Source organism: Thamnophis elegans, chromosome 3 (assembly GCF_009769535.1).
Source record: "Thamnophis elegans isolate rThaEle1 chromosome 3, rThaEle1.pri, whole genome shotgun sequence".
Taxonomy (NCBI): Eukaryota; Metazoa; Chordata; class Lepidosauria; order Squamata; family Colubridae; genus Thamnophis; species Thamnophis elegans.
In genome coordinates this window covers 84,944,761-84,958,883 of record NC_045543.1, presented here as the reverse complement: position 1 = coordinate 84,958,883, position 14,123 = coordinate 84,944,761, and the positions used below count along the sequence as shown (strand labels likewise).

At 35.5% G+C, this 14,123-nt stretch overlaps 1 protein-coding gene across 2 annotated transcripts in view; it reads left to right on the top strand.

Annotated features, from left to right (window-relative positions):
* Positions 1 to 13,774, top strand: part of FANCC (FA complementation group C) — a 61,696-nt gene extending 47,922 nt beyond the window's left edge. For both annotated transcript variants that reach the window (XM_032214490.1, XM_032214489.1), the window contains 7 exons: positions 2,916 to 2,968; positions 4,610 to 4,709; positions 6,722 to 6,797; positions 6,932 to 7,013; positions 7,601 to 7,772; positions 11,276 to 11,476; positions 13,366 to 13,774. In XM_032214490.1, coding sequence (XP_032070381.1) covers positions 2,916 to 2,968; positions 4,610 to 4,709; positions 6,722 to 6,797; positions 6,932 to 7,013; positions 7,601 to 7,772; positions 11,276 to 11,476; positions 13,366 to 13,509 — 828 coding nt within the window. In that variant the 3' untranslated portion in view covers positions 13,510 to 13,774. The remainder of the gene's footprint in view (positions 1 to 2,915; positions 2,969 to 4,609; positions 4,710 to 6,721; positions 6,798 to 6,931; positions 7,014 to 7,600; positions 7,773 to 11,275; positions 11,477 to 13,365) is intronic.
* The last annotated feature ends 349 nt before the right edge of the window (positions 13,775 to 14,123 follow it).

Below are 14,123 nucleotides of genomic sequence, written 5' to 3'. Positions count from 1 at the left end.
TACCTGTAATAAAATTACTTCAGTAGCAATAGTTATGCTATTCAAAGTTCAGAGTTATTTACTGAAACACTTGCCACTTTTGGCTAGTCAATACATTTGGCCATTCTTTCCCTCTTAATTCCTGTTTCTGGAATAGAATTGATTGGGCTTAATGCCATTAGGTCTTCACAAAGGGTATTTGGAGATAGGAACAAAATCCTATATTTGCTAGCTAATTATATCCCAGATGATCATGGGCATTTCTCCTGGCTATTTGCTTGTGCCTACAGTACATAAGAAGTAAAGGTGCTCTTTAGTTGCCTCCTGGTGACTACATCATTGCAATTGTCTTGATATTATTAAAAAGTTGCCATTTTCCCATTATATATTTTTTACTTTTCATTCTAGCTAGCAACTCAGATTTTCCCAGGTGGTCCTGTATCTAAATAAAAGGAAGGCCAGCCCTCTTCAACTTCAGAGATTAGCCAAAGTTGGTGGAGTGCAAATAAGATTGGAAACTGACAAAAACAAATAAAACAAAACCTCCCAGATTTTGATGGGCTTAAGTCACTTTAAATGCAGTCAGATTTTGGCTGCTTTTGAACTATAGTACACTAATTCATTCTATATTGCGAAAGCAATTTTCTGCTTTCAGTTTAGCCTATAAACATTCAGGATATTCTTAGCCAAAGTCTTTAGTCTTTTTTTGTTAGAGCCTAAATGGCAGCAAGGCTTAAGTTCTTTTGAAGGAATGTTATAAAATGCCAAAACTGCATGAGAAAAATTCAGTTAATCACATAGAATTGCTAGATTCAAGTTCTAAGGCATTTCATATTTTCAGATCACGTAAAATTATTCAGAGACAGCTTTCATATAATTATTAAATCACTAAGTTTGGTTTTGCTCAGACACTCAGAACAATGTTTTAGTTACACAGGAACAATTAAGTAACTTGTTTCCAGAAACAGTAATTTATTTTAAAATGTCCATTGACCTTCGTACCTAAACAGGATTTGAATTGCCATTTCTTTTTGTGCTGCAATTACTTGGGTTTTTTTTATTCATTGTGTTGAATTCTAGCATTCTTTTATTTTTTTTAAGAAATGCTACTCTTGCAACAAAGCATTAAAAAGGAAGACAACTAGCACTGTCAGCAGTCTTGAAGACTGTGGTAAATAAAATTGTATACTCTATTTTAAAAATACTTATCCTTAATGACCTGAAAATCAAATCACTTGCCTTCTCCTATGTATGTATGTATGTATGTATGTATGTATGTATGTATGTATGTATGTATGTATGTATGTATGTATAACAGAGCAATTTGTAGAATGAATACTTTTTTGACTAAGTATATCCATCTATCTTCTTTGAAATGATAAAAAATTGAAATGTATATACAAATATGAGAAAAGTTGTACATACAAATATGAGAAAAATAGCTGTGAATTCCTATGAACACTAGGTGGCACAAGTTTAATATGAGAAATAAAATAGTATGGGAGAAAATTAAAGACACAGAAAAAGGTGCCATCTAATCCTTCCAGTATGATAGTGACATTTAAGGATAAATGAACCAATTTTTTAGAATAAGGATGTTCTTCTAACATGCATTACAATATTATAAATATATCCAGGAAATGTATAGCTTTATCTATTATTCATGTTGTAGTATTTTTTAGAGAAACATTAAACGTTTTCCAATTTTTTATAGCTAAATGCTATAATTAAGCTAAGAAAACCTAGGATCAGGTACTCATGAAATAGGAGGATAATAATGGCTTAGAAAACAGTAATATTGGTTTCATAATAATACCTCCATTTAAAAGTAGTCTCTCCTAAAAAAAATAGAAATTGGAAATTACTGGGGCAAAACACATCTAATAAAGCTTACTCTTCAAAAGGTGATCTTAGACCTTTTGTTTAGCCTTCCTTACAAGGCTAGAAGAGGGAAACTACTATATGGGTTATCTTAAGTTCAACTTTGCAAAGTCTTGTTTAGTCTCTAGCTTAACATAGTAGGTATATATCCTCTCAACATTTTAAATCGTTTAAACAAGGAAGTTCAAAAGGTACTTTTCCATAAATGTAGTTGAATGCACTTAGAAACTTTCTTTGGTCATTGTTGCTGAACATGATGATTAGGGATTTTAACACTCCGTGATTAACTTTCATCCAGTTTCTCTACTTTTTTTAGAAAAACACCTGAGCAAAACTACTTTCTTTGTATAACCATTAACATTATACTCTTGCTTAACAATGGTACCTGGGACTGCCTGAACTGTTATCACTAAACAACACAGTCACATGACACTGTGCTTTACAACCACACCACTTAGCAATTTTGTCTCAATTTCCTTTGTAAGCCAAGAATTACCTGTAGATAACTTTTCTTTTTTTAAAAAAATCATAGTTCCCTCATCATAAATAATTGTTTTATTATGGCAAGTGATAGACAGGCACCCTCCACACCCTCTCAATATTTGTTTCTGTAGCTTGGATGGCAGGTTTCTGCATGGATTACTGTCCCATTTAGGTTTATAGCCCCAACGTTAAAAAAAAGGAGGAAATTGTTCCAGTTTCTCACTTTTTTCTATGAACTTGGCATTGAGTTCTGCTCTAGTGGAACACAAATCATTGACATCCTTGAATGTTTTATTCAATTGGAGCATAGTTCATAATAAAATAAACATTTTGAATGGGGTTGTTTTTATGATAAACACATTTTTAATTTTTAATGTATGTACTTAATAAACTATTACATTTGATTATTATTACTGCCAGCTTCATTTGCCATTTAAAGTCACTATTTGGGAGAAAAATACTTTTTGGTGATAAGGCTAAACTAATCTGATGACAATTCATTTTTCTTCTTATTGTTGAAAACATGACTTTTTTCCCCTACAAGGTTCTAAATTCCGCAATTTTTTTTGCAGCACCAAGCTGCATGTTATCCAGCTGTCTTTAGAACTATTGATGAAATTTTCAAGTAAGTTTACATCTAATTTAAGTGGGATGAAGAACTATTTAAAATGATTAGATCATATAGTTGTTTGAATGTGATAGATACATATTTAATACAATGAATTATTACATATCAAGATTTGTATATACATGGCATATGGATATGGATATCTTTAATATATCTTAATCTGAGGCCGTCACTTTCTACATGATGGCTTCAGAACTTTTTTGATGAATTTTTGCAATGGTTCTTTTTCACAAAACTGCTTCAGATTATTTTATAACATAGTTTTTGGGATTGCCTCTATTTTATATTCTGCTATTACTTACATAAAAATACAATGTAACCAATTGACTTTAATTGAACCAGGGTAGCCTTACTTCATTCAGAAACCAAACAGGATCTGACCTAATAGGACTTAGATAGAAAACTAAGAGTTGAAGATTAGACTGGATTATTTTAAACATAATCCCCCCCAAAAGGGGATGACAGACAATATTTCATAAAACATGCATTTATGTCTTTCTGATCTTAGTGGAAATCAAATTATATGTAAAGGGGAATTTATATTACTTATAATTAAAATAATAAGAATCTGAAACAAATGGCTAATTCTGTAGTGCAAAGAAAAATTGCTTTTAGTTATGTATTTTTCTATGGAAATCAGATAAGGTATACAGCTGAACAGAGCTGATTTATTAGCAGAGACTTGCATAATCCCATTCCCTAAATTATTGTGATGGAATGCTCTTCTGTTGCAATTAACGTATTTTAAATGGTTAAGACACCTTTTATTGATCATTAGATTCTGACTCTTAAAACCTGAATGAGTGGATTAGAAGCAGATCACCTGTGTAAAGGTATATCATACAGAATGTTGATAGCAGCAATTTTTGAGAATTGAGCATTAGAAATGCAAACTCTTGTTTAGAAAACATGAAAAATTCTATTCTTCCTCCCTCTTTCAGTTATATTCACTTAATGGTTACTTCCACTAGAACCAGTTCTTTACCTTTCCTAAGCATTCATAGTTACAGAATTGGAAAGGCTGGTAAATTAGTGAGACTGGTAAAATAGAGTTTATCCAAGACTTTCATCGTTTCTATATGAAATTGCTGATGGGGATTTGTGGAGCTGCACATCAAAAACATACTTATTGACTCATTAAATTAATTACACTTCCAGCTTCCAAAGCCAGCAGTATATCTAAAATATCGGGGATTAAGGGAAATGAAAGAATATTGTAATAGAATGCACAGGAACATTTTCTATTGTCATTTCCACCATTTGTTTAATTTTACCAACATATCCTAGTGTGAGATTTTGTAACTAAGAAACTTAACTGTGTACTTCAATCATAGTAGATATAGTAGATCACATAGTTTGCAATTGAAAAACCATGTTCCAACACTGTCAGAAGGATTTCTTCTACCGGCAACAATAGATAGGTTTTTAATATAGTCATATTCAAGGGCAAGCAAAGCAAAGGTGGGGTTTGCTTCCCTTCCCAAGCAGTCCAAAAGCTAGATGAATTAAGCCCAAAGGTTGAGGCATGGGAAGAATGTTCTTGTTTGGGTATTTTTTCACCTCCTTCTCTCAATTAAAATCTATGTGATTGGCACACTCATAATCTGACTTGTCGTAATTAAACTTTTCACTGCTCAGGAATGCACTGCTGGAAACTGATGGAGCTGAAGAAATAATGACTGTAATGCAGGTGTTTACACAGTGCTTTGTTCAAGCTTACCATGAGAATAATAAACAGGTTAGTCAAGTTGCTTTTTCATTATTTTTTAAAAATGAAATGCTTCAAAATTGAGGGCAAAATGATCATTTTGAAGTTCAGATTGGTGGACAAATATAACAACCCAAATAATACCTTTAGACTGCAGTAAATGTTTGGTAACATCCATTTCAAAATTTTAAATTATATCAAGTTTAAATTAGACACAAAGCCAATAAATACCTCTCAATCTACTTGTTACTTGGGTAATATCAACATTCACTACATATTTCAATGCAGATATAATTGAACATGACCTGAAACTTTACATGCATCTTTATAACTTATAGAGAACCTTACTGGTCCATCATCTAGGATAAAACACAGGTATCTTTTTAAATATGAAGTAAGACATTATTATTATTTTTGCATTCAGATGACCTTTTTTGTTCCTTGGATTTATATAATGAACAATTAAATCACCTCATTGATTTATAGCTAACCTCATTTGGCATAAAACTGTCCTTTAATTTGTATTATTATCTAAGTTAATTTTGCAATGCTCCTTTTTTGATTTAGTCAGTTAAAGTAGCTGTGAAAATTTAAGTTTGGGCCCCACACAAATACTTCAAGATTTCCTCTGCTCAAAAATTTCTTTTAGTAGATGCTCCAGTGGTTTTTCCATGTTGTGAGGGAGGTCTATTGATCAGTGGTTATTCATCTTGCAAATGATGCCGTAATTAATTATAATTAGCATTGTAATTAAATATTTTTCTGAGTTTCAAAGGATATGAATTAGGAGTAAAATTGCAGCTGTCTAAGTTAATATGTATAGGTGCCACACCCATTGTTCGCTTATATGGCAGCAGCAAACTTTGCTGCCTTGGCATGAACGGGGTGGCTGGGTGGAGAATTTAAAACTTAATTCCACACCCTTTAGATAGCCAGAAGCCAACTGTGTTAATCACTTTGTTATTTATGTGCTTCATTGTTAAGCTTTTTTGATAATTAAATATTAATAATTTAATATGTTTTGGCATTTTAGTTACACATTTTTTTACTTTTACTGTAACAATTCAAGGGAAAAATTTGGGATTGGTATGGTATGCAGGCAGACAGGAATGCTTTCTGGATTTTTATGTATTTATGCTTTAGTCATGAACAGAGTGACCCATGAACAGACTGACCCAGTGATGGCAAAACTATGATCTGTATCAAAGGTGACATGTCATGAACATTTTGGGTGACATATTCATGCTCACAAACACCTGATAGCAACTATTCTCAAAAGCATGCCTGATCTCATGTGATTTTTGGAGGCTACAGAGGCCATGTGAAAATGGGGTATGATATTGTGAAGTGTACAGAGCCTCAAAAATCATAAGAAAATGACGCCTTCTTTTGCATGCTTTTCTGAGGCTACAGAGGCCATGGAAGAGCATTCCCTGAAGCTGCTTTAAGAAATGAAGGCCTCAGGTAGGGGCCTTCAACAAAAAGAGGACCCCGCCTGAAGATAAGCAGTGCCCAGCACATCCTGGAGAATGCTGGGCCAGAGACAACTGCACTTTTCCCCAACCTTGGAGATTGGTGCAAAATAGCTTTTTTTTTGAGTGCCAACAGTAGTGCCTAAGGCTGAAGTCAAAGCCTGAGCTCCATTTCAGGCCCAGCTTTGGTGCTGCTGTCAAGTGCTGTTGTTCAGCTAGTTTGAGGGGAAAGGAAGGGAAAGGGATTATTTCTCTTTTGTTCGGGGAAGTGTGTGTGTGTATGACACATCAGCTAATTTTCTGAATTTTTGACATGCAAAACCCCAAACACCATCACTGATATTACTGTAGCAGTGGTCAGAATTTCAAAATGTAATTAAAAGTTCATTGAGGAGTTGTGGTATATATGATATTACAATAATCTAAACCAGGAATGTTGTTTTCCTTAAGTACAGAAAACAGTTTTTGTGCTTTAGATGCATATCTTCTCATAGCAAATTTTTAAAATTGTCATAAATTGGTTTAGGTCCATAAGATAATTAGAATTAAAAAAAAATAATTTCATTTCAGCATAAATTTCCACTAAAGGCCTATTTTCCTCATAATCCACACTCACTTGTGATGGCTCTCCTTAAACTTCCTTCAGGTAAGCTCAGCTCCATTTTTTCATTAATACTGAGTTAGTATGTCAGTAAAGAAACAATATTTTGTCGTGCTTATATTTGTATTCCATATTTGCATCAAAATATGCCTAATACTGTTGTTCATGTTTCTTTTTAGATTTGCCTAGTAATAGTCTATATCAACATTTAGACCACCTTGCTGGAATGCTCAAAACGACAGTAGAGGTCAAAGACTCTGAGTAAGCAAAAGGCTTTCCTTTCTTCTTTTTAAGAGATTGTCCTATCTTGTGAACAATCTTTTTTGTAATTTGCTACCATGTATGGGAAGCGAACTATTATTTTCAATACATTATTGTCATTAGTGTAAAATTAGCTCTATTGCTATTCCCATTGATCTTCAAATAAAAAACTTTGCTACTCTTAATATTTTCAGTTTGGAGCCTTCTGAGAACTTAAGTCACATTATAATACAGTGGTACCTTGGTATTCAATTGCATTGAAACTCATCGAATTTGATACTCAGCCTATTTTGATACGAAAATTTTGTCACAGTACTCATCGTTTGTTCAGAACACAACACACAAGCTAGAACTTATTCAGTGTCAGCTGATGCATTGGCTGAGAAATTTTGGGAGTTGAAGTCCACAAATCGTAATGTTGCCAAGGTTGGAGACTCCTGCACTACATTATTCCTTAAGGGAAAAAATTGTTCGGTACTCATTGTTTTTAGTATTCACTGCAGCCCCTGGAACCAATCAACAATGAATACTAAGGTACCATTGTACTGTAAATAGAGAAGCTAATGTACATTTTGACATTATTTCAGGTCTTTGGACGACCTCTTCAACCACTGGTTTTTGTTGATTCACTTTGGCGAATGGGCTGATCTTGCAGCTAAGCAGTTGCTGCTGTCACAAGCAGAGTCTTCTAACTTGTTGTGGCTTTTGGTATTTTACTATAGTCCAAACAACATGAATCAGCAGGGAACTCAAATAATGGTAAGAAGTTCTAGCTATGGTAATGTTTTGAAAAGCAAAGCAGATATTTATGCAACAATGCTTGCAACACTGCTCAGAAATCATTGCTAAACCATCCTTCATTAGCTTTCTTTTAAAGGCTGGCACAGTCTTCAGGAATGACAAATAAGAGTGGCTTAAAGGATTGGATAAATGAGAATGAGATGGCCTAATAAAAACCTGGTAGCGATTCCTGGTGGTTACTCAGTTAAGCAAGTTATCCTGCCAAGCAAATTATCTGGAGGAGGAAGAGGTGGGGTTACAGTGCACAGCATAATTGACAGAGGCCTTGCACCCTAATTCTTGAACCAGAATTGGTAAACCTAGCAGAGGAGAGAAGACGAAGAAGATAATAAAGATCTGCTGGGGATGGCAATGGGAAAATAGGCACTGTAAATGTCAAGTGGCTAACATTTTGATCATATGATCACAGCAGGCTGCAATGGCCAGAATTTTTAGGACCAGTTGTAAATCCATGTTTTTCAGCACCATCGTAACGTTGACCAGTCATTGAACAACTGGATGTAACTTAAGGACTACTTGTCCTACATTCTACTATACAAGTGAAATACTGGTCTAAAGCAGAGTATTTCTCTTTCTTTTTCTCTCCTAAATTCATTAGTTTTACTTCTTTCACATTTCTCAGAGAGCTGACAGTTGGGTGGTCCATTGGCTCAAGGCCAGAGAACAGTTAAGTCAGTCAAGTTGCTATAAGCAATTTTCAGGTGATCTATATAGTGATGACAATTGAACATTCCAGTGCTTCCTTCAAGGACAGCTTACACAACAGTTATTAATATTTATGTTTTGATTGCCCTTCTGTGCCATCTATGCTTAATATGCACATTAGAATGTGCATAGAAAACTCTCCTTGGATGGGAACAGCCTATTGAAATATAGAATTAATTAAATATAAAATTGCGAAAGAGGTACTAGTAATAACAGACTCTAAGGTGGTTTTTCACTGGTGGAAAATAGCACAACAGCTAGCACCACAAAATATTTGTGACTTCTTTTAATGTTACTTGGCACTTCCTTTACTTCCCAAGTCCCCTTTCATTAAATTATTCTTGGGGTTCCGTTTGCACCTTTAATTTCTGTAACTGCTCATATCCTATCTTAACATTTTACAGTAAATGGTTTCCATCCCACATTTATTTTTCAGTAGTTGCAACACAAATGCCTAAGAAATTAAGGATGAAAGGGTTTATAAAAAAAAAGACAATGTCTGCAGCAATTTCCACAAAGAAAAGGAATATATTTAATCCTTGAGCAGACTAACAGAATGAAACTGTCATGAAACGCATGAGAAACTTTATAGAAGATTAAATTTAGAAATGAATTTCTGTGTAAATTACTGGATATGGAAATTATCCTGAGCTAAAAGTTAATTCTATATACTTACATTATCTGAGTACTTTATATCAAGCATTTCAGATAATGTGGTTTATAGCTAGGCTACTTCGATTTGTTAGTGTAAGACTACAATAATTCTATTTAAATGTCAAACAAAAGTAAGATAAATTGTCACTGATTTTTATGATCTGCCTGCTTGCTTATTATAGTTGTTTCTTGGTGTTTCCTACATACCATTTTATAGATATAATTAAAATATATATTCCATCTTAATACCATTGTTAATTTTTATCCTGTCTATTAATATTGGTCTCTCTTACACCATTTGGCGAATGTGGGCCAGCATTATCTGGGAACTGAAACTTATGTGTGTATTTAAGCCTTTCTCTTCTAGGTTTCTAGAAACATTGGTGTTATGAATAATTGGTATGACAATTGAGTTAATCATGATTATTTCTGAGCAACATGGCTGTATTCTTTAAGAAGGCTAGTTGATTGGAAAGAAGCAGATATTCAAGAAGCTGATCCATAGCCTTGATCTTGCTGCCAGATCTAAATGTATTTTGCCAACTAAGGCAAATTCCAAAGTGGATCTAGCCATGAATGTAGGTGGTTTCTGTTACATCCTTCAGAAGTTCAAGAAACCAATGCTGGTTACTTCCTTGTTCTGGCTACCTTTGAATAATCTTATTTCTTGAGAAAAGTAGGTCATAAACGAGCAGACGGCTGCAGTGTAGATTTCAGCCACTATAATCTCTAGGTTGCTGAGCTGGCTTGCATGCCTAAGGACTAGGCATGCAAGCCAGCACATAGTTTTCTAGCCTGGTGCCTTAACCACTATACCAAGCTGGGTCTCATAGATCATTTAAGGGCTGATACCAGCAGCCTTTTGGTCTTTGGAGTTGCCTATTTTGATTGTCATTTTTATTTAACAAATGTTATTATTATGTTTTCATGTTATGCATCACCAAGAATCTGATGGCAAAGATAAATAGGTTATATATGTAAATATTTGACTTTGGGCACATTTCATGCAATACTACGTAGTGATTGACAATAAAAAAGGAGTGAATTGTATGATTAAAAATAACTTTGAGATAAAGACAATTAAACAGGAATATATATATATATATATATATATATATATATATATATATATATATATATATATATAGTTGTTCGGGTTTTCTCCCGCGTAGAATTGGAGATGTCTTGGCGACGTTTCGACGAAGTCACATTCGTCATCTTCAGGCTGCTGCTGACTACTTCAGGTTTGGTGTTTCCAGGAGTAGTGTGGGATCCCACACTACTCCTGGAAACACCAAACCTGAAGTAGTCAGCAGCAGCCTGAAGATGACGAATGTGACTTCGTCGAAACGTCGCCAAGACATCTCCAATTCTACGCGGGAGAAAACCCGAACAACTAGAGACCTACATACTAACACCCATATAATGTAAACACAGTGAATAAGGAAATAACTTGCTTAAAATAATGGTTAAGGCTGGCAAGCAAGAGATTTACATATTGCTTTTTATTTCTTTTCTGTCCCAGTCATGGCTTTTATGTAGTAAATATTTTAAGTTATATCTGGCCAATACTTTCCTTTAATGCACAGACCATCAAATGTTGTTTCCATTTTGGCTCTTGAAACTGTTTGTTCTTGCTGCTTGAAGAGGTAAAAAAGTGGGGAGGGAAACTTTTTGACCACAATACTAAGGGGAAGCCAAACGCTTGAATTCCTATCAGAATTTTTTTTATCAGAAGAGGTCAGATTCCATGGAGTTTAATTGATTTGTAGTTATGGCATTGTGGTGAGCCCTCAAAAGAACCTTCTGTTCTTTTTCCCACAATATAACAATCTACCTTCATTCTGCTCTGTGAATTTTGCCATTTCCTTTTATTACCACCCACCCCCAACCTCCAAAGGTCAAATTCTGGATCACGGCCTGCAGTGCTTTAGTTTTTCACGGCTAAAGAGAGAATTTAAAAAAAAAATCTTTTCTGTCTTTCCTCTTCTGGCCCATGCTCTCCTTTCCTTCTCCACTCCATTACTAGGAATCCAGTCTGTACTGTTCTGCAAATTTCATGAAATGAATATGACTTTATTTCTTCCAATTATTGTCAACAGGTAGAAGTTAGATCTGTATGTGACCATCTGACAAGCCTCTCAAGGATGCCAACCATTTCTGTTGCAGACCTACAAACTTTATTCAGCAGCAAAACCACTGTACAGCATTCTGCAACTAAACATATTGTTATACATCTGATTATCACCTTTGTGCTGTTTACTCCTAATGGACACACCATAGCCAGAGAATTGATTGCATGCGTAAGTTTTTTTCCTCCTAATAGCAAAATATTACAATTCCCATACTGAAAAAAATTAAGTTATTTATATATCTCAGTGGTTCTCAACCTTCCTAATGCCGTGACCCTTTAATACAGTTCCTCAAGTTGTGGTGACCCCCAACCCTAAAATTATTTTTGTTACTACTAAGTAACACCGGGAGCCACAAAAACTGGGTGGGTGTGGCCAACTCAACATCACTCCCACCCAGTCACATGACCTCCCCTCTAGACATGCCTACCAAGGTTTCATGGCTCAGTGTTTTCTGTGAGAATAGGGTCTCTTCTCTCCCCCTCCATCTCATTTCTGTTTTTCTCTATTTTTCTTCTCCCCTTCTCTTCTTCCTTCCTTCCTTTCTTTCCTTCCCTTTCCCCCTTTCTTTTTCTTTCTTTGTCATTGAATACGATAGCAAATCCAAAATAAAGTTATTAATTGTAGGAAATTGCTTCTCTGTAATCTTTTCATAGTGAACTCTTAGTTGATAGAAGCTGGCAAGATTGTACTAACAGCAATAGGATATATATTTTGATTTGAGTTTGACAATATAATACTTTATCCAAAATTATAAATCATCTTATTTTCAGATGCATTTTTTTGCCATCTTGTTATTTTCTTTTTTAAAAATCAGACTTGCTTCCAATTTGTGCCTTCTGGCAAACTGAAGTTTTCTTGGCAAGAGATCTAGCTTGCCATTGCTTTCATCATAGGTCTGAGAAAGTTAGTTTTTCTTTCTTTCTTTTCTCTTCCTTTCTTTCCCCCTGATTTGTTTCCCTCCCTTTTCCCTCTCTCTCATTCTCTCCTTCAACTCTCTTTCATTTCTTTCTCCCTCTCCACCTTCTCCCTCTTTGTTTCCCTCTATTTTCCCTCCCTCCCATTCTCTCCTTCCAGCTCTTTCATTTCTCTCTCTCTCTCTTTCTCCCCTTTTCTCTTTCATCTCTTTCTTGCGCGTTCAAGCAAAATACCCTCCTGGGCCAGGATCACGGCAGTGAGGACAGCGACTCCTTCCGCTGCCGCCACTGAGAAGTGAGTAGCTAGCTACGTAGTAGACTCCTCAGCGCCAGACTCAGGTCGGTCCCTTTCGTGTTGACTCAGGAAAGAGCCGGAGCAGCCATCTCTGGATGCAGAGAGGGAAGAGTTCCAGAGCCCTGCGCAAGGAGAACTCTGTGCAGCGCAGGAGAACTGGAGCTCTTCCCTCCCTGCACCCAACCAGCTGCTGCTGCTGCTCCCCATTCTCCTCTTTCCTGAGCCAACATGAGTTTGGCGCTGAGGAGTCTCCACCCCCACTCACCTCTCCTTCCGCTGCGCGGGGAACCTGAGCCGTTCCTTTCCTTCGGGTCAGCTTCTCGCCAACCTCTTTGCGGGAGGTGCCTCAGCGACCCCTGTGAAAAGGTTGTTTGACCCCCAAAAGGGGTCGCGACTCACAGATTGAGAACCGCTGGACTAAAGGGACAAGTCTCATGTTTTTTCTCCTAACCTTCATTGGATTTAATTTAATAAAATCCTGTGCTTAGGCACCTTTTACTCCTGCTCAGTTCTGGAAAATGTTTAGCAGAAGATCCTCTTTATGGAATAATTCTGGTTCCGTCCTCACTGGCCAGAGCAGAAACAAGTTAGGAGCGAAAACTTCTGCTCGAGAAATTATTTGAATATAAATTATTTAAATAAAACCCTTTGCCTGTTTTGAGTCCTTTTTTGAATGAATGAGCTTTTTTAAAAAAATTGCTTTCTCTTTTGGTCTGTGAATATCTGTGAACTGTCTAGCATGCCAGAGAGCAGGAAAATGTTTGCCTGGGCTAGGAAGTAGTATTTTAATTTTTAATTTTAGTTTTTTTTTAAATTTAATTTCAATTTTTACCCCCAACTTCTTTCAGATTCTAGCTGAAAGCGATGAAATCTCACGAGTAACTGGACTTCTTAACCATATCGCAAATACAGCTAGCCAACTTGGAGTGAAATATCAATGCTCTGGAAAGCTGGCAAATGATCTGCTCCAGGAATTCCGATGTGGTGCTTAGTACTTATTCAGAATTATGGAATAAAAAGAGAAAAAGTAACTGTTTTCCAATGGGCATTTTCTGAAAAGACTCTGGGAGGCAAGTCTGTTATTTGTAATTCTGTATATTATGACATTCATGTGATTTTTCTGCATTTGTAGAAGTATCTTCAAAGTTACTTAAAAGTGCATTGTAAAGCTATTTTGTCTTTCTGAGAAAATGTTTAAAAAATAGCTTTATTGATGCCATCATTTACAATCTGATTAAACAGCTTATTTCTGCTATACCACTTTGTGGCATCTCAGCCTCATTACAAACACATGATTATTAGAGTCCTTTAGAACTAAATGTTTCCATTAGATCAGTGACCAAACACCTACTTGTGTTTCTTCTAACTTGTTTTTCTTCAACATGAAGCAAATATCATATTTTGTTAAAGTGGCATTAGTCAGCAAATGTGTTTTCCTTTCCTGGGGCTACATGGACCACAGACCTTTCCTGAGAGACAAGCTTTGAACACTGCCAAGGAAAGATTTGTGCAATTTAAAATCTGTTTTTTTTTTAAATCCTCCTTTTATAGCAGAACTATAACAAGCTGCTATTAAAAGTTTGTACATACAAGGATAAAAAGTCAT